General features: G+C 37.5%; 1 protein-coding gene across 5 annotated transcripts in view; it reads left to right on the forward strand.

Annotated features, from left to right (window-relative positions):
- The window catches only part of UNC13B (unc-13 homolog B), a 237901-nt gene that overhangs the window by 43549 nt on the left and 167382 nt on the right, over window positions 1-26970 (forward strand). For 4 of the 5 annotated variants that reach the window (XM_059071640.2, XM_059071641.2, XM_067039625.1 and 1 more), the window contains exons 2-5: window positions 17083-17112; window positions 19879-19978; window positions 24097-24214; window positions 25376-25499. In XM_059071640.2, coding sequence (XP_058927623.1) covers window positions 17083-17112; window positions 19879-19978; window positions 24097-24214; window positions 25376-25499 — 372 coding nt within the window. The remainder of the gene's footprint in view (window positions 1-17082; window positions 17113-19878; window positions 19979-24096; window positions 24215-25375; window positions 25500-26970) is intronic. The other variant, XM_067039623.1, reaches the window with a different exon arrangement.

The following is a 26970-nucleotide window of genomic DNA, read 5'->3' on the forward strand; positions in this document are numbered from 1 at the left end:
TTATACAAAGTGTATCATATTTTTACTTGACAATACATCCTGGTTATCTCTTCCAGTCAGTAGGTAGCTATATATTTTAAAAGTCTGTGGTTAGAAGAAAGGTTTTACTTTTCCAATCTGTACACTTTCCTTCTGGGGCAATACTTCCTATGAGTCTACCTGCAGTCACCCCTGCCTGCTGCTTTATTTCTTCAGACTCTATTCATAGTAAAACTCTAGACCAATTACTTTCAGGCTGTAGTTTGCTTTCCATTTTAATAAGGCATCCATCCACCTTGAAATCAACTAATACCCTGCCTGGAACATTCAGTGATGCTTTGGCATTCATATAGTTAAATGTTGTTAGGGAGGCATAATCTAAAACAGATCTACCCTTTCATATTAACTATTCATACTCTTTAGACTATTATGAAACTATTGTTTCAAGTTAATATTTTTGTCGATTTGTGTTAGACAATCAGCAGGTGCCTAGACACAGCAATCAGACAAGAAAAAGAAATGAAAGTTATCCAGGTTGGAAGGCAAGAGGTAAAATTGTCATTATATGCAGATGACATGATATTATATATCAAAAACCCTAAAGACTCCTCACAAAAACTACTAGCACTGATAAGTGAATTCAGCAAGGTAGCAGGATACAAGATTAACATTCAGAAATTGTTTTCATTCCTTTACACCAACAGTGAAATATCAGAAAGGGAATTTAAAAAGCAGTAACTTTAAAAATTGCAACCTGCGAGGACTTCCCTGGTGGTCCAGTGGTAAAGAATCTGCCTTCCAATGCAGGGGACACAGGTTCGATCCCTGGTCTGGGAACTAGGTTCCCACATGCTGCAGGGAAGCTAAGCCCGCATGCCACAACTACTGAGCTCATGTGCCTCAACTAGAGAGCCCACGTGCTGCAAACTGCAGAGCCCATGCACTCTGGAACCTGCGAGCCACAACTACAGATCCCACGTGCCCTGGAGCCTGTGCGCCACAACTAGAGAAGCAAAAACCTGCATGCCACAACTAGAGAGAAGCCCATGTGCTGCAACAAAGAGACCATGTGCCTCAACAAAGATCCTGCATGCTGCACCTAAGACCTGACACAACCAATAAATAAATAAATAAATAAAATATTTAAAAATAAATAAAAATGCAACCTGCCAGATAAACTACTTAGGAATAAACTTTACTAAGGAGGTGAAAGACTTATATGCTGAGAACTATAAAACATTGATAAAGGAAACTGAAGATGATTCAAAGAAGTGGAAAGATATCCCATGCTCTTGGATTGGAAGAATTAATATTGTTAAAGTGGCCATACTACCCAAAGCAATCTGCAGATTTAATGTGATCCCTATCAAATTACCCGTGACCTTTTTCAGACTACTAGAACAAATAATCCTAAAATTCATGTGGAACCATAAAAGACTTAGAATTGCCAAAGTAATCCTGAGGAAAAAGAACAAAGCAGGAGGCATAACCCTCCCAGACTTCAGACAATATTACAAAGCTACAGTAATCAAAACAGCATGGTATTGGCACAAAAACAAACATGTGGGTCAATGGAACAGAACAGAGAGCCCAGAAATAAACCCACACACCTATGGTCAATTAATCTTTGACAAAGGAGGCAAGAATATACAATGGAGAAAAGACAGTCTCTTTGGCAACTGGAGTTGGGAAAGTTGGACAGCCACATATATATCAATGAAGTTAGAACACTCCCTCACATCCTACACAAAAATAAACTCAAGATGGCTGAAAGACTTAAGAATAAGACATGACGCGATAAAACTAGAAGAGAACACAGGCAAAGCATTCTCTGACATAAATCATAGCAATGGTTTCTTAGGTTAGTCTCCCAAGGCCATAGAGATAAAAGCAAAAATAAACAAGTGGGATGTAATCAAATTTACAAGCTTTTGCAGGGCAAAGGAAACCATAAACAAAATGAAAAGATAACCTACAGAAAGGGAGAAAATATTTGCAAATGATGCAACCAAGAAGGGCTTAATTTCCAAAATATACAAACAGGTCATACAACTTGACAACAAAAAAATAACATGGGACTTCCCTGGTGGCGCAGTGGTTAAAAATCTGCCTTCTGATGCAGGGGACATGGGTTTGATCCCTGGTCAGGGAATTAGATCCCACATGCATGCCACAACTAAAGAGCCCACCAGCTGCAACTAAGGAGCACACTTGCTGCAACTAAATAAAAAGGAGCTGCTGAGCCACAACTGAGGAGCCCATGAGCCACAACTAAGGAGCCCACCTCCTGCCACTAAGACCTGGCACAACCAAAATAAATAAATAAAAATTAAAAAAGAAAACCACAATCGAAAAGTGGCCAGAAGGCCTAAAGAGACATTTCTCCAAAGAAGACCTACAGATGGCCAATAACCACATGAAAAGATGCTTACCATTGCTAGTTATTAGAGAAATGCAAATCAAAACTACAGTGAGGTATCACCTCACACTGGTCAGAATGGCCATCATTAAACAGTCTACAAATAACAAATACTGGAGAGGGTGTGGAGAAAAGGGAACCTGGTGGGAATGTAAATTGGTGCAGCCACTATGGAAAACAGTATGGAGGTTCCTTAAAAATCTAAAAACAGAGTTGCCAGGGAACTTCCCTGGTAGTCCAGTGCTTAAGACTGTGCTCCCAATGCAGGGGACCCTAGTATCCCGCATGCTGCAACTAAAGATCCTGCATGCCGCAACTGAAAAGATCCCACATGCCTCAGCTAAAGATCCTGCACGCCACAGTGAAGATCCCACACACAGCAACTAAGACCCAGCACAGCCAAATAAATAAATAAATAAATAAAATACAGTTGCCATATGATCCTGCAATCCCACTCCTGGGCATATATCTGGAGAAAACTATAATTCAAAAAGATACATGCAATAGTTGATTCACTTTGCTGTACAGCAGAAACTAACACAACATTGTAAAGCAACCATACTCCAATAAAAATTATTTTTTAAAAAAGATACATGCATCCATATGTTCCTAGCAGCACTATTTACAATAGCCAAGACATGGAAACAACCTAAATGTCCATCGACAGATGAATGGATAAAGAAGGTGTGGTACATATACACAATGCAATATTACTCAGCCATAAAAAATGAAATAATGCCATTTGCAGCAACATGGATGGACCTAGAGATTATCATACTAAGTGAAGTAAATTGGAGAAAGACAAATATGTGATATCACTTATGTGGGGAATCTGAAATATGATACAAATGAACTTATTTACAAAATAGGAACAGACTCACAGACATAGAAAACAAATTTATGGTTACCAAAGGGGAAAAGGAGGGAGGGATAAATTAGGAGTTTGGGATTAGCAGATACAAACTACTATATATAAAACTGATAAGCAACAAGGTCCTCTTGTATAGCACAGGGAACTATATTCAATATCTTGTAATAACCTACAATGAAAAAGAATATGAAAAAGAATATATATATTTAACTGAATCACTTTGCTGTACACCAGAAACTAACACAATATTGTAAATCAACTATACTTCAATTAAAAAGAAAAAAGAGCATCTGGGGTAAGAGTTGACTTCACTAGAGAGGGTTAGGAGCAAACAATCTAAATAAAACAAGATGAGTTCTCTGCTTAACAGGCTTCTTAAGCTGTTCTGACCAATTCTTTTCTCCAAAATATACCAGCAATTTTAAGTAAACTCAAACCAATTAAAAAAAACAGTTGCCAACACTGAGATGACACAAGGGTTGGAATTATATAACAAGGATTTAAAAACAGCCATCATAAAGATGCTTCAGTGAATAATTATGAACACATTTGTAAAAGAACTAAATAAATGAAAAGCTGGAAACTCTTGGCAAAGAAATAAAGGATATAAAGAGGAACGAAGTGTTAATTTTAGAACTAAAAAAATACAGTAAACAAAATTTAAAAACTTAATGGATGAGCTTAATAGCAGAATGGAGAGGACAAAATTCAGTGAACACAAAGATGGGACAATAGAAATTACCCAGTTTGAACAAAAGAGAGAAAATAGATTGGGGAGAGAAATTAGATGAAGACAACCTCAGAGACCTGTGGAATTATAATAAAAGATCTGACATTCATGTCATAAGAATTCCAGGAGAGGAAAAAGAGAATGGAGATAAAAAAGTATCCAGAGAAATAATGACGGAAAGTTTCTCAAATTTGGCAAGAGGTATAAATCTACAGATGTAAGAAGCTGAGCAGACTCCAAATAGGTAAACCCAAAGTAATCCACACCAAGACACATCATAATCAAACTTCTATACACTAAAGACAAAGAAAAATATTGAAAGCAACAAGAGAGAAATTAGACCTTACCAATATAGGGGTAAAACAATTTGAATGACCACGGATAGCTCATCAGAAACCATGGAGACCAGAAGGAAGTGACACACCATCTTTCAAAGGCTGAAAGGAAAGGACAGCAACTCAAAATTCTTTACCCAGTGAAAATATCTTTCAGGTATAAAGGAGAAATCAGTATTTCTTAGATGAAGGAAAAATACTAGACTACCCTAATGGCTTAAGGGTACCTACTGCTTGGGCTGCAGATGCTACAGGCTGAAGATGCGGCAGGTTCCCGAGCCTCCCCAAACGTTTCTACAAAGAGGTCTCTGTTACAGAGGGTGGCTGAGAGGACTGAGGGGGACCTCAGAGCATGTGCAGAGCTCATTGCCTGGCCCCAGTTGGGCGCTAAATCAACGGCGGATATTAGTCGAAAAAAGCTGATAATGACTCAACAGTAGGGAATTGAACCTTCTTTTTTTATGAAAAAAAATCATTGATTTTTTTTGTCCCCCAATCATATATTGAATGCCTACTGTAATGCGATGCACTATTTTAGGTTCTTGGGACACAACAGAGAACAAGACAGGAAGATCCCTGTTTCTTTTGGAATGTACATTCTAGTAGGGTGTGAGACAGAAGTACAGATGAAGAATAAATGAATTTAATAGTTACGTTAGAGAGTGGTGAATGCTATGAAGAAAAAGTAGAGCAGGGGCATGGGGGGGTGACATTAGATAGAAATGCCACTGGAACAAATCGAGGAGTGAAATGGGGGCAAAGCCATGAAGGAGGCAAGGGAGTGAGCCATGTGGCTATCTGGAGGAAGAGTATTTCCAGCATGTGGAAAAGCTAGGAGGGAGGTCCAGAGCCAGGAGGGAAAGAGCTAGGAGGCCTGTGTGGTGGAAGAAACTAGTCAGGGGAGACTGGTAGGACATGAGGTCAGAGTGTTGGGAGGAAGTAGTGGTACAGATCAGGTTGGGCCTTACACGGCTGTAAAGACTTTGGCTTTACTCTGAGTGAAACAGGAACCTTTGCAAGGTTTTGAGCAGAGGAATGATGTGTTTTGGTTAGTTTTTTTTTTTTTTTTTTTTTTGCGGTGCGCGGGCCTCTCGCTGTTGTGGCCTCTCCCATTGCGGAGCACAGGCTCCGGATGCGCAGGCTCAGCGGCCATGGCTCACGGGCCCAGCCGCTGCGCGGCATGTGGGATCCTCCCGGACCGGGGCACGAACCCCTGTCCCCTGCATCGGCAGGCGGACTCTCAGCCACTGCGCCGCCAGGGAAGCCCATTGGGTAGTTTTTAATAGGGTCATTCAGGCCGCTGTAGAGACTAGATTGGGAGGGAAACAGGGACACCTGTTACTAATAGATCAGGTAATGAACATCCCTGCAGCCATCTAAAAGGCTGACTTCAAAGATGATGATGACAGCCACCGTGGAAGTGTTCACATTTTCTTGCTGAGCCTGGTAAATATGCCAGGCTGTAGGGAGGGCTTTCCAGGTATCATCTCCTTTAGTCTCAGAACAACCTGCAGAGGGCAGTGATATCACTGACCCCAAGGCTCAGGCCTGTCAGAGATGACTGTTCAATAAATACTTGCTACTTAAGTCTTTTATTTATTTATTTATTTATGTAAAATAAACGTAACAAAATTTTTAAAAAGATGGATTTAAGGAAGTTCTTGGAACAGAAAGAAAATGATAGAAGAAGAAATCATGGAACATACGAAAGAATAATGGAAAGAGAAAAAATATGGGTAAATACAGTAGACTTTCCTTTCCTTGAGCTTCTAAATTGTGTTTGACAATTGAAGTACTGTCCTAGTGGCTCTCATCTTTGTAGAGGAAATACTTAAGTTGGTTATATTATAAATGGAGAAAGAGTAAAAGGCACTTAAAGAGAGATGGCTTCTGTACTTCCTTGAACTGGTAAAATGCTGACCTCTATAGACTGTGATAAGTTATATATGTAAAGTGTAATACCTAGAGTAACCATTAACAATCTATACAAAGTGATACACGAAAAATACTGTAGATAAATCAATTTGCAGTTCTTTTTTAAAAAAATTGAAGTATAATTGATGTATAACAGTTTCAGGTGTCCAACATGATATTTGTATACACTGCAATATGATCACCACAGTAAGTGTAGTTACCATCCATCACCATCCAAAGTTGTAAAAAATATTTTTTTCTTGTGATGAGACCTTTTAAGATTTACTCTTTTGGCAACTTTCAAATATATACCACAATGTTATTGACTATAGTAATCATGCTGTACATCACATCTTATGACTTATTTATTTTATGATGAGAAGTTTGTACCTCTTGACCCCCTTCATACATTTTTTGCCTCCCCAACCGCCATTCTGTTGCCTGTATCTGTGGTTTTGTTTTGTTTGTTCATTTCTTTTGCTTTTTATGTTCCACATATAAGTGAAATCATATGTATTTGTCTTTCTCTGACTTATTTCACTTAGCATAACATCTTCAAGGTCCATCCATGTCTCAAATGGCAAGATTTTATTATTCTTATGACTGAGTAGTATTCCATTGTGTGTGTGTGTGTGTGTGTGTGTGTGTGTATACACACCACATATTCTTTATTCATCCATTGATAGACACTTAGGTTGTTTCCATATGTTTGCTATTGTAAATAGTGCTGCAATAAATATAGTGGTGCATATATCTTGTCAAATTAGTGTTTTTGTTTTCCTTGGATAAATACCCAGAAGTGGAATTGCTGGATGATATGGTAGTTCTATTTTTAGGTTTTCGAGGAACCTCCATACTGTTTTCCACAGTGGCTGCACCAATTTACATTCCCATCAGTAGTGCACGAGTGTTCCCTTTTCTCCACATCCTCACCCACACTTGTGGTTTCTTGTCGTTTTGACAATAGCCATTCTAACAGGTGTGAGGTGATAGCTCATTGTGGTTTTGATTTGTGTTTCCCTGATGATTAGCAAAATACAGTTCTTGAAAAATGTTCAAGTAACCTACAGGAAGGCAGGAAAAAGAAAACAGAAAAAAAAAAAGCTGAGAACAAACCCCCCCACAAAATAGCAGACTTAAGCCCTAACATTTAAAAAATTACATACATTATAAATAGTCTACATACCAATTAAAAGACAGAGTTTGGTAGAGCAGATATAAAAGCATAGCCCAATTATATGATTGATACATGCAACATGGATGCACCTCAAGGGCCTTATGCTGAGTGGGAAAAAAACAATCTCAAGAGATCACATTTTGTGTGAATCTGTTTATATAGCATTCTCAAAATGACAAAATTATTGAGATGAAGAACAAATTAGTGGTTACCAGGGATTAGGGATATTGAGGGGAGGTGGTAGGTATAACTCTAAAGTGGTAGCACAAAGATCTTTGTGGTGATGGAGTAGTTCTATATCTTGATTACAGTTGTTCTTACATGGATCTACACATGTGATAAATGGTGTAGAACCATACACATTGTACCAATGTCATTTTCCTGATTTTGTTATGTAAGATTTAACTACGAGGGGGAACAGGGTGAAGGTTACATGGGACCTCTCTGTATTACTTTTGCAACCAACTGTCTGTTGCAAATCTATAATTACTTCAAAATAAAAAGTTGAAAAACCTATAGCAAATATCATATTCAATACTGAAACCTTAAAAATATTCCCTTTGAAATCAGAAAAACATCAAGGATGCCAGGTGTCATTATTTACATTCAAAAGTTTATTGGTAGGCCTAGCCCATGCAATAATGTCAGGCAAACAAAATATTTTAGGTTTAAAAAGGGAGAAAAATATATAATTTTAGATAATATGATTTTCTACGTAGGGAACTGGAGAATCAAGGCATAAATAATAGAATTGATTTAGCAGAATTATTAGATACAAGATCAATTTTCAAAAGTCAGCTGTATTTCTATGCAATAAAAATACCATTTATAATAGCAAAAAAGAGTGCCATAGAGAAATCTAACAAAAGATGTATGGGACCATTTTGTGGAAAATTATAAAACAAGATATTAAAGGAGTAAATAAATGGGGAGACATGCTATTTTCAAGTATAAGAAACCTAAATATTTTAAAAATATACAGTCTCTTCATTTGTAGATTTAAATGTAGTTCTGATCAGAGTCGCAACATTAATTTTTAGGAATTTGCCAATCTGATTCTAAAACTTAAAAAGATTTTGTTATCATCTGAAAACCCATGTATGTAATAGCCACATTAAAAAATCAAAGTGAAAAAAACCTTATTATTTCAACTGATGCAGAAAAAAAGAGTAGTCAAGGCACTGATGAAGTAGGCAGGCATTTCTTGCCTTACTGGGTATCAAGGTTTTAAAAATAACATTATAGTTATAGAGTACTTGATATTTAAATGTGCACACATTATGACAAGTAAAGAAAAATAAAATGGATGTCAAATTTAGTACAGTATTCTAAGGTTAAAGTAGTGACAGCTGAAGCAGTCTTTGTTACTCTCTAGGTATTAATATCCAAATTTAGAATAAATTGGTAAAACTAGGCCACCAGGATTCTGAGGATTTTATTTTGCAAGTAACACCAAGCACAATTTGATGTTTCTTTAAAAGTGAATTGTGCTGGAATTTTACTGAAATCGGGTGCATGTAATATGATCATCAAAACATTATAATTTATGAAAACAGTTAATTTTAAAATGGTAACTGGAATATTTTATGTTTCAGTGTCCTTTCACATCATTTCTTTTACCTCTTCTTCCCCTTATTTTACAGAAACTGGGTTGACAAAAATCTTCATTTTCCAGAACAGACAGAATTTATTTCTATCTGAAAACCTTGAGGCCTAAGATAGTTATGCTTTTTGTCTAAGGGCCCACATAATGAAGTGTCAGAGCCAAGTATAGAATCAAGACCTCCTTGTTCCTAGTCATTAGCATCTGCATCTTTTTTGCTCCACTCCCATGGGCTTAATGTAGCTTTTTAAAAGTTATCATTGAAATATTGGAAAACAGTTTTTAGATGGTGTATCTTCATAATGACAAATACTTAGAAAAACATTTTCCTCTAACTATGATTTCTCTCAAGGGCCTATGTTTATTATTCAAGGGCTAGAGAAGAGCCTGAATTAGCAATGATTCCATCCAATTCCAAAGATATACTTATTGAGCAAACACCATGTAATTAGTCCATTTAAATAGAGCAAATAAACCTAAGACAAATTAATAAAAGCAGATTTTTGTAGATATAAAATAGGAAAATAACTAATAAAACAAATTTAATGAGAACAACATTGGTAATAAAAGCATTTTTATTAGCAGATGATCTTAACCTGCATGGATTTCCCCTTTATATGCACAGTGTTTTGTGGATGTACCTGCATTTTTCTGGAGAGCAGGTGTGTAGCTTTTGTTAAATTATCAAAAGAGTCTGTAATTTTAAAGGTTAAGACTTTATTGTAACAGTGATGGGAGGGAAGGCATATTGGTGCAGTCTCGTTGAGGAGTAGGTGATGATAAAAAAAGATGGGCTATGTCTGGGAAAAACTGAAAAGGAACAAAATGTATCTACTTCATTTCTGGACTCTCCTGGTATCCTCTGTCCTCCCTTATGCTGTCTTTCCAAAGCAGGAGATTTAGAAAGATTTATTCTTAAAGAAATTAAATAGGAAAAGTTCTGGATTTAGGATACCACAATTCCCTTGTTTTAGCCTTTTGCCTGACTAGCCCCCAGGACCAGGCACTAAAACTCTTAGAGATTTTGTGGGGCTAATGGGTTTTGCCTCTCATTGGACTGAAATACTGCTCTGTGCCTTTTTCTCATGTTGTTCCTTCTTCTCTTTGCCTATCTATGTTTTATCCATTTCCTTAATCCCAGTTCTACTTCTATCTATTTGATAACAGCTTTGGTTATTAATCTCAACCTTACTCATCTGTCCTTTCTCTTTGGCACATTTTATCTTAAAATTACATTTTGATTTCTAAGTTGACAGTGAATTATATGATTAGCTCTTTTCCTCCGTGTGCTTGCATTGTTTTTGCTGTCTCTCTCACCTTCCTTAGGGTAGTGACTATGTGTTTTTCTTTTTCTTCTCCTCCTCCAGCTGCCTCCATGGTGGCATTCTGGTGAAATGGAAAGAACTAGACTTAGAGTCAGACGACCTGAATCCTTTATCTAGTGCCATTATTTAATCCATGGGATGTTCCCAGTTGATTCTTAATGAGACCCAGCCACAGAACCGCTCTGAGCTCAAGTTTCTTCTTACCTGTAAAATGGAGATAAAAAGGAAAATTGACATAAAACCCCAACATCCAAGAACAGGAATGGTCCATTTTGGTGTTCTCACATTACTGGATGTAAACTGTTGTCCTTTAGAACTCCACTGCCTTGGACATTCATGCTCTTCTACTGGAATCCCAACTTCTCTGCAACTTTCTCTAACCAGCTCTGCAACTTCGTTTCAGTCCCTCAAGATTCAAGTTGGGAACATGTGATTGCTACACCTAGGTCTTTTGCCTTTGGCTTTTGCAGTGAGTCGTAGGGTTCTGCTTCCCTTCTCTCGGGATTTCTTCAGAGGAGGAAGAGTATTTTGGTACTAGGGAGCCCAAAGGACAAATAGCCACCTCATCCATTTAATGCAGTTTTTCCTTCTTGTTTAACACCATTTTATACATAGTTGTTTTAATCTATAATTCCTAATGACATGATGTTGAACATCTTTTCTTATGGTTACTTGCCATCATTGTATCTTCTTTGGTAAGGTGTCTTAAAGTCTTTTCCCATTTTAAAATCAGGCTGTGTGTTCTTACTGTAGAGTTTTAAGAGTTCTCTGTATATTTTGGATAACAGTCCTTTATCAGATGTGTCTTTTGCAAATATTTCTTCCAGTATGTGTCTTGTTTCCTCATTCTCTTGACATTGTCTTTCACAGAAGTTTTTAATTTTAATGAAGTCCAGCTTATCAGTTATTTCTTTCATGAATTATTCCTCTTGTATCTAAAATAACATCACATGCCCTAGGTCATCTGTTTTCTCCTATGTTATTTTCTAGGAGTTTTATAGTTTTATGTTTTACATTTAGGTCTATGATCCATTTGGAGTTAATTTTTATGAAGGTCTTTGTCTAGATTCATTTTTTTTACATGTAAATGTCCATTTCTTCTAGCTCCATTTATTGAAAAGACTATCATTGCTACTACCATTGTATTGCCTTTGCTTCTTTGTCAAAGATCAGTTGACTACATTTACATGGGTCTATTTCTAGCTCTCCTTTCTGTTCCGTTGATCTGTTTGTCTGTTCTTTTCCTAATACTATACTGTCTTGATTACTATTAACTTTACAGTAAGTCTTAAAGTTGGTTAGTGTCAGTGCTCCAACTTTGTTCTTTTACTTCAGTATTGAGTTGGCTGTTCTGGCTCTTTATCCTCTCCATATAAACTTTAGAATCAGTTTGTATCCACAAAGTAACTTGCTAGGATGTTGATTAGGATTGCATTGAACTTAAAGATGAAGTTGAGAAGAACTGACACCTTGACAATATTGAGTCTTCCTATCCATGAACATGGAATATCTATTTCATTCTTTGATAGCTTTCATCAGTTTTGTAGTTTTCTTCATAGAGATCTTACACATATTTGGTAGATTTATATAAATGATAATGTGTTTTTAACTTCAAATTTCACTTGTTCATTGTTGGTATATAGGAAAGTGATTGACTTTTGTACAGTAACCTTGTATTTTGCAACTGTGCCATGATTGCTTATTTAGTTCCAGAAGCTTTTTGGTTGATTCTCTTAGATTTTCTACATAAATGATCATATCATCTGCTCAACATAGAGGACCATGTCATATGCAAGAATAAAAATTTTTTTAAACAAAAAAGTATAGAGAATAATATATTACATACTCATGTACTCACCACCTAGATTTAACATGTTAATGTTTTTCATATTAGTTAAGGTTAAAATAATAGTATATTATGGATGAAGTTGAAGCATCCTTTACAGTCTCAATCACTTCTCTCCCAAGATATAATCACTCTCAAAGTTGTTATGCAGTTTTTCCTTTCATGATTTTTATTCTAAAACTTGTATATCTATCCATCCATCCATTCACCCATCATACAGAGATATTCATTCCCTTATACTTTCTTCTGAAAATTCTAAAGCTTTGCTTGTCACATTTAGATAATTTAACATTTAATCAATCCCCTAATCTTTTGCTATTATAAACATTGCTTCAATTTATTAACTGGTATAAACTTCTTTCTGTACCTATGGAATCTATCTATAGAGTAAATTCCTAAGTGTGGGATTGCTGCTAGGAGTTTTGATCTTTGACCAATAAATATAGTCATGTAAACACAACCATAGTTGAGATACAGACAGTTCCATCACCCCAAAATGTTTCCTTGTGTTTCTTTGTACTGCTGTACTTTCTATTATGGTTTTGCTTTTTCTAGCATGTTATGTAAATTGAGTCATACAGCATGTAGTCTTGTGTCTTGCTTCTTTCACTTAGCAAAATTTGCTTCTCAGATTCATTTTTTTGTTGTGTGTATCAGTAACTCTTTTATTTGTACTGCTGAGTAGTATGCTATTGTATAGATGTGCCACAATTTGTTTATCAGGACATTTGGGTTCTTCCTAGGTTTTTGGCTATTATGAATAATGTTCTTATGAACATTCATGTACAAGTATTTGTGTGGGCATAAATTTTCATTCCTCTGGGGTAAATACTTAGAAGACTAATTGCTGGAATATATGATAAATATGTTTAACTTTGTAAGAAACTTCTAAGCTGTTTCCCAAAATGATTGTTTCATTTTGTATTCTCATCAGCAATATATGAGAGTTCTAGTTGGTCCACATCCTCATTAACGCTTGGTTTTGTCAGATTTGTAAATTTTAGATCATCTAGTGGGTGTATAGTGCTATCTCATTATGTTTTAAATTAACATTTCCTTGATGAATAGTGATATTGAGCTTCTTGTCATGTGCTTATTTGCCACCTGTGTATCTTTTTTTGGTGAAGTCTCTGTTCAAATCTTCTGTCCAATTTTTAAAATGTGGGTTCTTTGCTTTCTTAATGTTGAGTTTTGAGATTTTTTTTTATAGTCCTTTATCAGTCTTATCAGATACATTTTGCAAATATTTCCTCTTCGTCTATAACTTTTTAACAGGGTCTTTTGAGGAATACATGTTTTAACTTCTGAAGAAGTCTAGTTTATCAATTTTTTTCTTTTAAACTTCATGCTTTTTGTATCCAGTTTAAGAAATCTTTGCCTGGGCTTCCCTGGTGGCGCAGTGGTTGAGAATCCGCCTGCCGATGCAGGGGACACGGGTTCGTGCCCCGGTCCGGGAAGATCCCACATGCCTACAAAGCGGCTGGGCCCGTGAGCCACGGCTGCTGAGCCTGCGCGTCCGGAGCCTGTGCTCAGCAAAGGGAGAGGCCACAACAGTGAGAGGCCCGCCTACCACAAAAAAAAAAAAAAAAAAAAAAAAAAAAAAAAAAGAAATCTTTGCCTAATCGCCCAAGGCCAGTAAGATTTTCTCCTGTTTTCTTCTAGATGTTTTATAGTTTTAGCTCTTACATTTAGTTCTATTAATGATTCATTTCAAGTTAAATTTTGCATATGGCACGAGGTAAGGATAATATATATTATTTTATTATAATTTATATAATTACATAGTGTATTTTATACTATATTTATATATATATTTCTATTTTATTCCATTGGTCTGTGTCTATTTTTATGCCACTGCCACACTGTCTTTATTACTGTAGCTTTTACAGTAAGTCTTGTATTAGATGAAATTGAAGAATAATTGGGAAGAGAAATTGACACAAGACTAAAAGGGGCAGTCCAGTGGGAGACATACTTTGATTCAATGAAAAAGAGATTTTAGACTTCCCTGGTGGCACAGTGGTAAAGAATCCGCCTGCCAATTCAGGGGACAAGGGTTCAAGCCCTGGTTTGGGAAGACCCTACATGCCGTGGAGCAACTAAGCCCTTGCGCCACAACTACTGAGCCTGCGCTCTAGAGCCCACGAGCCACAACTACTGAGACCACGTGCCATGACTACTGAAGACCACGCACCCTAGGGCTGCGTGCTGCATCTACTGAGCCCGCGTGCTGCAACTATTGAAGCCCGCGCGCCTAGAGCCCGTGCTCCGCAGCAAGAGAAGCCACCACAATGAGAAGCCCGTGCACTGCAATGAAGAGTAGCCCTCACTCGCTGCAACTAGAGAACGCCCGCGCGCAGCAATGAAAACCCAATACAGCCAAAAAAAAAAGAGAGAGAGATTTTAGCACTAAGAAAATGGAGAAGCCTTGTAAAAGGTGCTGGATTACCCATGTCTTGGAAAAACCAGGGCTTGGATGTCAGCTGAGGTGAAGCTTTCAGTTGTAATGCAGGACAAGGATAATGGCAGATCTGTATTCTGAGTATCCTTTTCAAGCCTTGTGTCTTGGGATTTCCTTTTATCTTTTTTTCCCCCTGTGGCACTTAGGCTTAATCTTCATGGACAGAAAGATAGTTGGTGCTTTCTGGAATTTAGCAGTTTTCCTGCCTGTGTGGTCTTTGAGCTTTCGTAAGAGCTGGCATGTGAGATTCTGCAGTTCTTCACTGACGTTTTGGAAACCAAGCTCTTTGTGATCATTTGGATTGGAATTCTCTCTCTTTCTCTTTTTTAAAAAAATTTTATTTTATTGAAGTATAGTTGATTTACAATGTTGTGTTAATTTCTTCTGTACAGCAAAGTGATTCAGTTATACATACATATACATTCTTTTCCATTATGGTTTATCACAAGATATTGAACATAGTTTCCTGTGCTATATAGTAGGACCTTGTTGTTTATCCGTTCTCTATATAATAGTTTGCTTCTGTTAACTGCAAACTCCCAATTTATCCCCCCCCACCACCTCCCCACTTGGCAACCACAAGTCTGTTCTCTATGTCTGTAAGTCTGTTTCTGTTTCATAGATAAGTTCATTAGTGTCATATTTTGTATTCCATATATAAGTGGTATCATATGGTATTTGTCTGTCTCTTTCTGACTTCACTTTGTATAATAATCTCTAAGCCCATCCATGTTGCTGCAAATGGCATTATTTCATTTTCTTATGTCTGAGTTGTATATATAAGTTGTATACATATACCACATCTTCTTTATCTGTTCATCTGTCGATGGACATTTAGGTTGCTTCTATGTCTTGGCTATTGTGAATAGTGCTGCTATGAACGTATGAGTACATGTTATCTTTTTAAATTATAGTTTTGTCTGGATATATGCCCAGGAGTGGGATTGCTGGATCATATGGCAATTCTATTTTTAGTTTTTTGTGGAGCTTCCATACTGTTTTCCATAGTGGCTGCACCATTACATTCCCATCAACAGTGTAGGAGGGTTTCCTTTTCTCCATGCCCTCTCCAGCATTTGTTGTTTGTAGACTTTTTAATGATGGCCATTCTGACGGGTGTGAGGTGATACCTCATTGTAGTTTTGATTTGCATTTCTCTAATAACTAGCGATGTTCAGCATCTTTTCATGTGGCTATTGGCTATCTGTATGTCTTCTTTGGAGACATGTCTCTTTAGGTCTTCTGCCCATTTTTTGACTGTGTTGTTTGTTTTTTTGTAACTGAGTTGTATGAGCTGTTTGTATATTTTGGAAATTAAACCCTTGTCGGTTGTATTATTTGCAAATATTTTCTCCCAGTCTGCAGGTTGTCTTTTCATTTTATTTATGGTTTCTTTCACCATTTTGATTACTGTAACTTTGTAATATTGTCTGAAGTCTGGGAGGGTTATGCCTCCTGCTTTGTTCTTTTTCCTCAGTATTGCTTTGGCATTTCTGGGTGTTTTGTGATTCCATATAAATTTTAGGATTATTTGTTCTAGTTCTGTGAAAAAGGTCATGGGTAATTTGATAGAGATTGCATTAAATCTGTAGATTGTTTTGGGTAGTATGGCCATTTTAACAATATTAATTCTTCCAATCCAAAAGCATGGGATATCTTTCCATTTCTTTAAATCTTCTTCAATTTCCTTTATAAATGTTTTATAGTTCTTGGTGTATAAGTCTTTCACCTCCTTGGTGAGGTTTATTCTTAAGTATTTTTTGATGTGATTTTAAAAGGGATTGTTTTTTGACTTTCCCTTTCTGATATTCATTGTTAGTGAAAAGAAATGCAACCAATTTCTATATGTTAATGTTGTATCCTGCTACCTTGCTGAATTCATTTATCAGTTCTAGTAGTTTCTGTGTGGAGTCTTTAGGGTTTTCAATATATATTTAGTATCATGTCATCTGCATAAAATGACAATTTTACCTCTTCTCTTCCAGATTGGATACCTTTTATTTGGACAGGAACTCTTCTTCATAACTGCTTATTCCCAGAAAGAAGTTACTTCTCACTCTTGTTTAAAACCTGTTGTCCAGATCTGGCCTGTTAAGGTCTTCTTTTGGCATGAGTGGAATGAGGGAGTTCCTATGATGGGTTTTAAATAAGGAACATAAATAATTTAAACCTTAGAAAGTTATCTGACATGAAATTGGGTGCCGTAGGAGTAATTTAGTTCCCTCTACCTCTTTATCAGGAAGCTGTAAGAGATTTGTATTCAAGCTTTGATCAGAAGTCCCAGCTTCTTTTCTCTAATGACTTAGACTTAAAAATCTAGTCCTAAGTCTAGTCTTGGCACATAGTAGTTACTCAATAAATGCTGGTTAAATAAATTAATTTGCAAGAATTCTTCACAGTGTCCTCTTTTTCTCTCTTGCAGTTAAAAGGGCCAAATTCCAGGGTTCACCAGGTAAGGCCAGCCTTTAATTATTATGTTCTTCTCCCCATACTTGCTGTGATTTAAAAGCATTCTTTCAAAAAATCATTAATTTCATTTGATTCATTGATTAAATTAAATTCACTAAGTTCATTAAATTAATTAAAAATCAATATGGGAAGAGATTGGTCAAGGGGGTACAAAGTTTAAGTTATGCAAAATGAATTATTTCTGGAGAGCTAATGTACAACAATGTGTCTATGCTTAACAAGTATACTTGAAATTTGTTAAGAGGGTAGGTCTTAAGTGTTCTCAACACACACACACACACACACACACACACACACACACACACAGAAAATGCTAATTATGAGGTGGTGAGGAATGTGAATTAGCTTGATTGTGGTGATTATTTCACGTTGTATACATATATAAAATCATCAAGTTGTACACCTTAAATATATACAATTTTTAACTGCCAATTACATTTCAAAAAGTTGAAAAAAACCAGTGCTGTCGTAAAACATTAAAGAAACTTATATCAATCTGGTGAAAAGTTAGTCTCCTTACCTCTTGGCCAACTCAGTTCTGCTTCTCAGAAGTAACTATTTTGAGGCTTTTATATACCTTTTCAGAGTTTTACTGTGTATGTGCATGTATACACTAATGGATCAACTACACATGTCTTTGTGCAACCTGCTTTTTTTCCAACAACATATCATGAAAGTCTTGTGTATATGTGTGTATACATATATCTGGTTCTTTCAAAGTGTTATACACACAGTGCTATATTTAAAACAGATAACCAACAAGAACCTACTGTAAAAAAAAAAGTGTACAGAATTTCGTTGTACCCTAGATCCTTTATTGAATATTCAGGTCATTTCAATTTTTTTGCTATTATAAGCAGTAAATGTTCTTGTGCATTTATCATTGCCTGCTTTTGAAAATGTATCTGTATGCTAGAGTCTAGAAGTAGAGAATTGTTGGGCCAAAGGTATGTATTTTAAACAAATTTGGTAGCTGCTGCCAAATTGCATTTCTGAAAAATTTTGCTAGCTTATACTCAGACCAAAAGTATATGGGTGTCTATTTTCCCAAATCCTTGTCAACATTAGATAATATGAAAGTTTTTAATCTTTGCTCATCTGAAGGTGAAAATGGTATCTCCTTATTTTAATACACATTTTCTTAACTGAATGTCAAGTTAGTTATAAAGACTTACTCTAGTTCCTTCTGGGGACAAAGGAGGGTACTGTGGATTATGGGGGAAAAACACGATTGGGAACCCAAGAAAATCTGAAAAAACAAATCTGGGTGCAACAGGAACTAAAGCAGTTTCTGGGCCTACTGCTCTCTCCAGTGGCTCTGGGTTAGGGCTTCTCTTCTTTCTGAGAAGCTTTTCTGCTCTCCTTTCTCTTCCAGCAGGCTTTTTATGCTTACCTGTCTTGCACACACCCCACAGTGGCTGCTCCAATAGAATTTATATGCCTCTCCTTCAAGCTTCAGCACCAATCAATTGTTACTAATTCTTTGTTTTCCCTACTGAAAATCTTTTGAGAGGGAATCATATTGGTCTCAGCTTTTGGTCAGCTTATGAATTGGCTGGCTGCTTTTGGGTGGCATCTCCTTTCGGTCTGGTCAGCTATGGTTGGATATGGGGAATGGAGTACAAAATCCTATGATAGAAAACAGCTTAGGGGTATACTGCATTGCTACTACCAAATATGGATGGGAATTCCCTCATGTGGGTGGGCTTGTATCCTCATATATCTTTGGTATAATTGTAGAATAATTGTAGGTATAAGACTACACAGTTTTTTATGACACTTAAGAGAAAGATTTACCTTCTGTTAGAAGTGCATGACAGTGCCCATTTTCTCACATCTCTAACATAGGTAATTGTTTTAAGCAATCTTTGGCAATTTGATGAGTCAAAAATGATAGTCTTTTTTTTTCATTTTATAAAATTATGATTTACTTCTTACATAGAGAAGTGAACTCCCAATTCAGTGTCCCTCATCATGGCTGATAAAAGGAAGTAACAAAATGTGCTGTGTTAAGTCTTAGGTCAGATTTCTGAGTTTGAGATCCAGGCCACCTACCTTTGTTTGGTACTCAATTTATACTCTCAGGTTAGAGAATTTCCTTCTTCTGACTCTGTGATAATATATATATTTTTGATGTAAGTTGTGCTTTAGGCCATGGTGAATAGATCAAGCTTGAAATCCATTTCCTTTATGAGGAATTTTCCTCAATTCTTGTCCCTGTAAACAAATAGAGGTAACTCTTTCCTCTTCTGTCCTCCTTTAGCACTTTTTCTCTTTCTCTGTGGTACTTATTTCTTTATACATTTTATTAATTTGTATATCTTATCTTTCCTGTAAGATCAATTAGATTATTATTTTTTCAAACTGCAGGTGGGCTATAAAGTCAATTTAGTTAGTTATGATTAATATTTTAAAAATTAGAATAAAAATATCAATGTATCACATCTTGCATTTCATAAAGCTTTTGTTTTTGTTTATATGTGTGTGTATGTATATCTACTGGTCAAATATAAAATATAGTCCTTAAATTTGAAAAACACTATTGTAGATTATGCTTTTGAGAATAGTGTGTGTTTTCTAATTTTTCTGTACCTCTCTGCTTAGAATGATGCTATATTGTACAATATATAATTCCATTTTTTTCTTACATATACTGTAATTTGGACATTACTTAATTCCAAGGGCTTTGTGAGACTGGATAACCATCTGAGCACTAAGTATTATATCTTTGTTTTGCATTTTTTCAAAGACAAATTTAACACATATGTGACCCTGAAAGTGCAAAATGTGAAGAGCACAACTGTAGCAGTCCGTGGCGATCAACCTTCCTGGGAACAAGATTTTATGTTGTAAGTACTTTGCAGCAGCAGCAACAGCATGCCTACAATATTTGACAATATTTCCAAGGTAATCACATTGGATTAAACAAGTAGAGGCTGAAGATTTTGTGTATATCTAAGACTTATAAAATATGTTAAATAATTAAAAACACATTTTAATAGCATGTTAAATATTCTTTTTGAAAACTAGAGAAAGGAACAAGTTTGGTGTGTGGTAGGTAAAGTACATCTGCAGTTTTGTTGTCTCCCGATTTGTTTTGTTTTATTTTGTTTTTTGGGTTTTTTTGTGTTACGCGGGCCTCTCACTGTTGTGGCCTCTCCCGTTGCGGAGCACAGGCTCCGGACGCGCAGGCTCAGCGGCCGTGGCTCACGGGCCCAGCAGCTCCGCGGTAGGTGGCATCTTGCCGGACCGGGGCACGAACCCGTGTCCCCTGCATCGGCAGGCGGATTCTCAACCACTGCGCCACCAGGGAAGCCCTGTCTCCCGATTTGTAATCTATTTTCAGAGGCGAATTATGAATTTGAGTAAACGCTCAGTTTACATGGGTGAAAACACTACCTAGTCAGATTTTCCTAGTGGTCAGAATTAGGTGTAGTATAACATACTGAGCATGATATTAAACCTAACTTAATCTTTCTTTGATTCTCAGAAGGCTTCTTGAAGGAATGTGGTTATGCATGTGAGGACTGTGTTTGTGTTTCCAAGTCACCTGCTTTCGAAGAGGAGGATGTCTGTGCTTATAATCCTTTTGCTTTATGGAGTAAAATGTTCTACCTTCATCTAATTAATAAAAATGAGTAAATATTAGTAGAATTGCTTGCATAGGACACAAAATTTAGTATATTATGATTGTAAGCTCTGGCTTTAAAAACTTGCTATTTCCTTTTTTCCTCTTAAATTTCAGCAATTTCTTTTTTTTCTGCTCTAGGAAAGGGAAGAAAAATGTACTATATCATTTTGAAGGGCTGACCAAATCACTTAGCTTCTCTGAGTGTCAGTTTCCTTATCTGTAAAGGTCTACTCTCACTTACAACGTTATGCTTATTTTTTGGGAAGGTGGGCACAAGGGGGTCAACCAAGAAAATGTATTAAAATTGCAGTGAAATTTGTGATTGAAGTGAAATTGCTTTATGAGTTTTATAGTCCATCTCAGACATAGGATGACTCTTTTTATGGGGAAACATTCCGATCCTCTGGGCTTTTAATATATTGCTGCTTATAGTACCATTTAGGAAACTTTATTATAATAGTTAAAGGTTAAGATTATGAGGGTTTGGGCTAAGACAGTAACAGAAGGATAGATAGAAAAGGATGGATAGAAGATGTTAAGGAGGTAGAACCAAGACTTGTCTTGGATGATTGGGTGAGTGGTGTGCTACTTATTAGGATAGGAGATAATAATATATCAGTTATGAACAAGCTTATATTTGAAGTTCTTATAGGACAGGTAAGAAGAAAGTTATGAAAGATAAGTTAGAAAGTTGAACCTGGTACTCATGGAAGCCTGGGTTGGAGAAATATTTTGGTCAGTTGAAGCCATAGGCATAGATGAGAAAGCTTAGGAAGAGTGTGTTGGGTGAGAAAAGGCCTGGGGTAGAGCCTGGAGAGCACCAGCATTTAAAGAGGGGACAGAGAGAACTAGGAAGGAGTGAACAGAGAGCAAGAAGGAGAAACGAGATAGTAGTGTCCTGGAAGCTGAAGAACTGGGGCTTCAAGAAGAGGCTAGTGGTGTCAAATTTCTCACTGGTTGCCTCTCTCTCAAGATTATGAACCTGATTTATTCTTATCTGTTATATTGACATCAAAGTGAGACCATTTGTTTTCTTTCTTCACTCATGTAAACTATGAACAGTTTTTTCAAGTCTCTTCCCTGTTAGCCATACCACAGTTCTGGCTGTGGTATATAAACTTAGCAATCCTGCTTTCTTTTGATTTCCAGTTGGCTCTAATAATCACTCGCTGTTATAACTGTTCCCAGAATGTGAAACATTTCAATCTTCTGCAGTCTCTCATCAGCATAGTAGCTTTATTCTTACTTGTTTATTTTCCTATTTCCCATAGCACTTACTCTTTCAACCCTACTGTGATATGTGTGACTTTTCTTCTGTCTCCCACCTTGAGATGCTGTGTGAATTTTGTCCTCTCTCCTTCTACACACAGGTTTTATTAGCTACATTATCCACCTTACTGCTCCTATTCCTTATTCCTCTATCCTGCTCTTCTGTCACTGGTTAACTCCATTGCTGGTCACTTGTTCCCCTTTCTCCTTTCTTTTTCTCCCTAATGTATTATGTGGTAGTATCTAATACTCATTTTGGTACTTCTCATTTATCTTTAGTATTTCTTTGTCTTATTTCCAGGACTAGATTGTTCATTTCTTAGGGGCAAGGAGGGCATCTTCACTTACTGTGAATTTGCCTAGCTCAGAATCTTGTATACATGTGGGCACATATACTGTTGATTGAGTAAACAGAACAGGAACTTCTCCAGAGCTCTGGGGATGAGGCATAAACAGAGCTCTCAGACTTCTCTTATTTGGGCCATCTGAGCAGATGTAGATAAGAGACTTCTCACAGAAGATATCCTCATTGTTTGGGCTTTATTCCCCAGAGTTCCCTGAGAACAGATTTTCTTCTTTATCTGTCCAAGTCAAGCTGTAAAGACCTCTGGCTATTTCTTTTAGCTATTGGCTTGAGACGCTATTTAGGACTTGCTTTGGGAATATTGTATATGTATCCCCAAGCAGTTTTTCTTTTCCAGATTCAGAAGATTTGGGGTTGTTACATATATTTTTCCAAGGCTAATCAATTAATTAGGCTGAATGAAACTGTGTGCCAAAAGCTCAGTTTCCCCACTGTGAATGCCCTAACATAGTGGCTGGGTTTGGTCACCTACTTTTTGGTTTTGAACAGCTCTCCAGATAGCTTGGAAGTTTTCAGAGATAGGAGCTAGGTCCTATATTGTGTGTCTTCCCCAGTGCACCAAGCCATATGAATTGTATATGTCAGGAAACATAAATGAAAAAAATGAACTCAGTACTTTTCTATTCTGCTGTGTTTATGTAAGAGGAGCAAATTTGCTTTGCTTCACTTGTTTTCAACACACTTGATATGAATTTTATGGCTATAAGGCCACATCCCAAACTAGTGAATCTGAGAACATGTATCTTAATAGTACAACAGGGAAGCCAAGCTATCTCTAAAGCACAAACTTGAAACTTCTACATGTGATGAATAGCTGTTGTTTTCTTGAGAATACCTTTTTGCTTTTCCTGCAGGAATTGGCCTTTTCTCATCTTTCTTGCATTTCCCCTCAAATAACCTTGTGTTTCCATAAGAGCTTTCTGGAGAATGTTTTTAGCCTTAACATAAGTGTTTGCTTGTTTCACCTTAAGTCCATAATTATTTTTGAGTTAGCCCTTCCAAGCTGATATTCTTCCATGTATGACACTGCTTTTGCTTAGTGGTCACCTGGCTCCCTGGAATAATTTCTTTTAAAATAATTTTTCCTAGTTATTACTACAGGAAAATCATTGTGTTTATCATTATCCTTTGATCATTTTGTTTATAAGTGACAGTACCTGCTTTAACTGATAATGAACTAGCACACTCCAGTGTCCCTCACCTGCCTCTGACCACATGTTCCCATCAAACTTAGATCTTCTCATGGGCCCTTTTACTTTTGCTTGGATTCCCTTTCATATTTGTTATAAAGAAACCTTGCTTTTTCCTTATAGTTCCCTGTATCCAGAGGTATAAGTTGGAGGCAGTGCTAGTATTACAATAAAACATATAAAACTGTTGCTTAAGTTTGGAGATTGTAGGCAGACACTCCTGGAAGTAATGCCCTCATTGCTTGGCTTCATTGTTCTTGTGCAACTGTATTAGTCTAACCATGATTGTAGCTCCAAAGGAGAGGGGACAGACTGACAGAGGCATTTTTCTGTGCATACCCTACATAGGTTTCTAGGAACCTAAAGAGTGGTTGCAGCATCAGGGACATTTTGCTTTTTCCCTGATGACAGGATCCTGATCAGGACATACTCAAGATTTAGCAAAACAGGAGATGTAGATGTTTCTTTCATATTACCTGGTTTTCTAAAAAAGGGCTTTCTTCTTTCCTTCAGTGAGATTAGTCGCCTGGACCTGGGTCTAAGTGTGGAAGTATGGAACAAAGGACTGATCTGGGACACCATGGTGGGGACTGTGTGGATTGCACTGAAGACTATTCGTCAGTCAGATGAGGTCAGTCAGTGCATTGCCCATATGCAGTAGGGTTCTAGCCCTTGCTTCTCCACATCCTAGCTCCATTCAGCTAACGATCATCCATATATCTCAGATTTCTCTGCCGCCTTTCTAATTAGAGGACATAAAACCAGCTTATTCCTAATGTCACCCAGAGGTTCAGGGGATTTTATTTAAGTCTGGCCTTCCCTCTGCACTGTGACTGAACTCAGAGGTGCCAGAGTACCTATTTAGCCTTATCAGGTAGATAGACCCTTCTGAGTACTCTGTGTGTGTGTGTGGTGGTGGTGGGGTGGGTGGGATCAGCAGGGTGAAGGAGGGGAGTGTGAGGGAGGGGGAGAGAGGGGTGGGGGAGAGGGAGGGAGAGAGAGAGAGAGAGAGAGAGAGAGAGAGAGAGAGAATGTGTGTGTGTGTGTGTGTGTGTGTGTGTGTGTGTGTGTGTGTGTGTGTGTGAGAGAGAGAGAGAGAGAGAGAGAGAGATCTAGGATACCTGTGACTTCTGCATTCCCTCTAAGACACTGTTCTGAGTGGAGTCCCATTAAACTTCCTCAGCCAGCTCTTTGAGTCACCTATCCCAGGGACCTGATTTCAGTCTTCCTTCTTCCACGTATAACCCTAACAGAGTTTAAGGAACTACAGGCTTGGCAATTGGTATTCACACTTGTCTTAATACACTATTTTCAAGACTGAATTTCCTCTCCACTTTACCAGATTAGAACATAACTCAGCATCATTTCCCTATGACACTCACTTTGAATATTTTCACTGTGGCCCCAGTTCAGGTCAACTTAACTAGCAATGTTACTAGCTCTTTAGTGATTAGAAATAGTGACACATTAAGTCACATAGTCATTAAGAATTGTACAGATTAAATATTGATCCATGGAGATGCTTTATTTTTGAGTTTACTGCTCTGGAAATTCTATCCTCTGTGGGCTGGCAGAAAGCTGAGCACAGTGAAAGCTGCTCTCCCACCAAAGAGGGAGAACAGAAGCCACATACAGCAGAGTCAGGTGGTGACTCTGATGTGTTTGCCTCATTAGGATATGTGAATGGCCCTCAGAAGCTCTCTGACAAGGAAAATGAGAGGAAAAGACCTGGCCCTTTAACCAAGAGGGGAGTCATGAAAGAGTGAAGTTTAATCTTAGATCTCTCTTCTAGGAAGGGCCTGGGGAATGGTCCACGTTGGAGGCAGAGACTTTAATGAAAGATGATGAGATCTGTGGAACTAAAAACCCAACTCCCCATAAAATTTTGCTGGATACAAGATTTGAGTTGCCTTTTGGTGAGTCTGATTAGATTTGAAAAACCATTTAATACTTTTTACCACATTGTTTGAAATTGTTTGTTAGTTGTTTTCTTACTGTGTCTTTTGTCAGCCATCTCCTTTCAGGGCATTCTGTCTTCTACTCCTTTCCCTATAACACCTAGCTCAGGAATGTGCAAAGTAGACTCTAGAATGGTGCTCATCAAAGAATCCACACTGAAATCATTCTTTTCAAGTCATTTAGTTTCTTATAACTATTTATTATAATAAAATACCTGCTTGTCAGAGAATATCAATGATTTATTCTTTTGATAATATTTTAACATTTATTGACTTGAAGTGAATATATACCTTGTGATTTGTCAATTTAAGCATTGAAGTAGCACTAATAAATAGAATAGTAATTTACAAAGTAATTTAAAAAAATCACACAAAAAGGGCTTCCCTGGTGGCTCAGTGATTAAGAATCCACTTGCCGACGCAGGGGACAGTGTTCTAGCCCTGGTCCGGGAAGATCCCATGTGCTGTGGAGCAACTAAGCCTGTGCACTGCAACTACTGAGCCTGTGCTCTAGAGCCCATGAGCCACAACTACTGAAGCCCGGGTGCCTACAGCCTGTACTCCGCAACAAGAGAAGCCACTGCAATGAGTAGCCTATGCACCACAATGAAGAGTAGTAGCCCCAGGCTTCCCTGGTGGCACAGCGGTTGAGAGTCTGCCTGCCGATGCAAGGGACATGGGTTCGTGCCCTGGTCCAGGAGGATCCCACATGGCACGGAGTGGCTGGACCCGTGAGCCATGGCCGCTGAGTGTGCTTGTCCAGAGCCTGTGCTCCGCAACGGAAGAGGCCACAACAGTGAGAGGCCCACGTACCGCAAAAAAAACAACAAAAAAAAGAGTAGCCCCTGCTCAGCACAACTAGAGAAAGCCAACGTAGCAACAAAGACCTAACGTAGCCAAAAAAAGAAAAAAGAAAAAATCATGCAAAAATACATGTTCCTTATAAAAATTCAAATAGCATGGAAATGTACATGGATAAAAAGTTAAGTTTCTCTTCCTACTTCTTTTGACCTCCTTTGCATTCCCCAGAAATAAACTACTGTTAACTTTCTTGTGTCTTGGTTTAGGCACAAGAAATTTCTTTTTTTTTGTTTTTTGTTTTAGCGGTACGCAGGCCTCTCACTGTTGTGGCCTCTCCCGCTGCGGAGCACAGGCTCCGGACGCGCAGGCTCAGCGGCCATGGCTCACGGGCCCAGCTGCTCCGCGGCATGTGGGATCTTCCCAGACCGGGACACGAACCCATATCTCCTGCATTGGCAGGTAGACTCTCAACCACTGTGCCACCAGGGAAGCCCAAGAAATTTCTTCTCTAGAAGTTTATTTTGACAAAATTTGGGTCATACTCTATGTACTATATATGGTAATAGTATTGTACAAACTAAAGCATATTATCTTGGACATCATTTCATGTTATACTTTAAGATCTATC

This window comes from Kogia breviceps, chromosome 8, assembly GCF_026419965.1.
Source record: "Kogia breviceps isolate mKogBre1 chromosome 8, mKogBre1 haplotype 1, whole genome shotgun sequence".
In the NCBI taxonomy this organism is placed as follows: Eukaryota; Metazoa; Chordata; class Mammalia; order Artiodactyla; family Physeteridae; genus Kogia; species Kogia breviceps.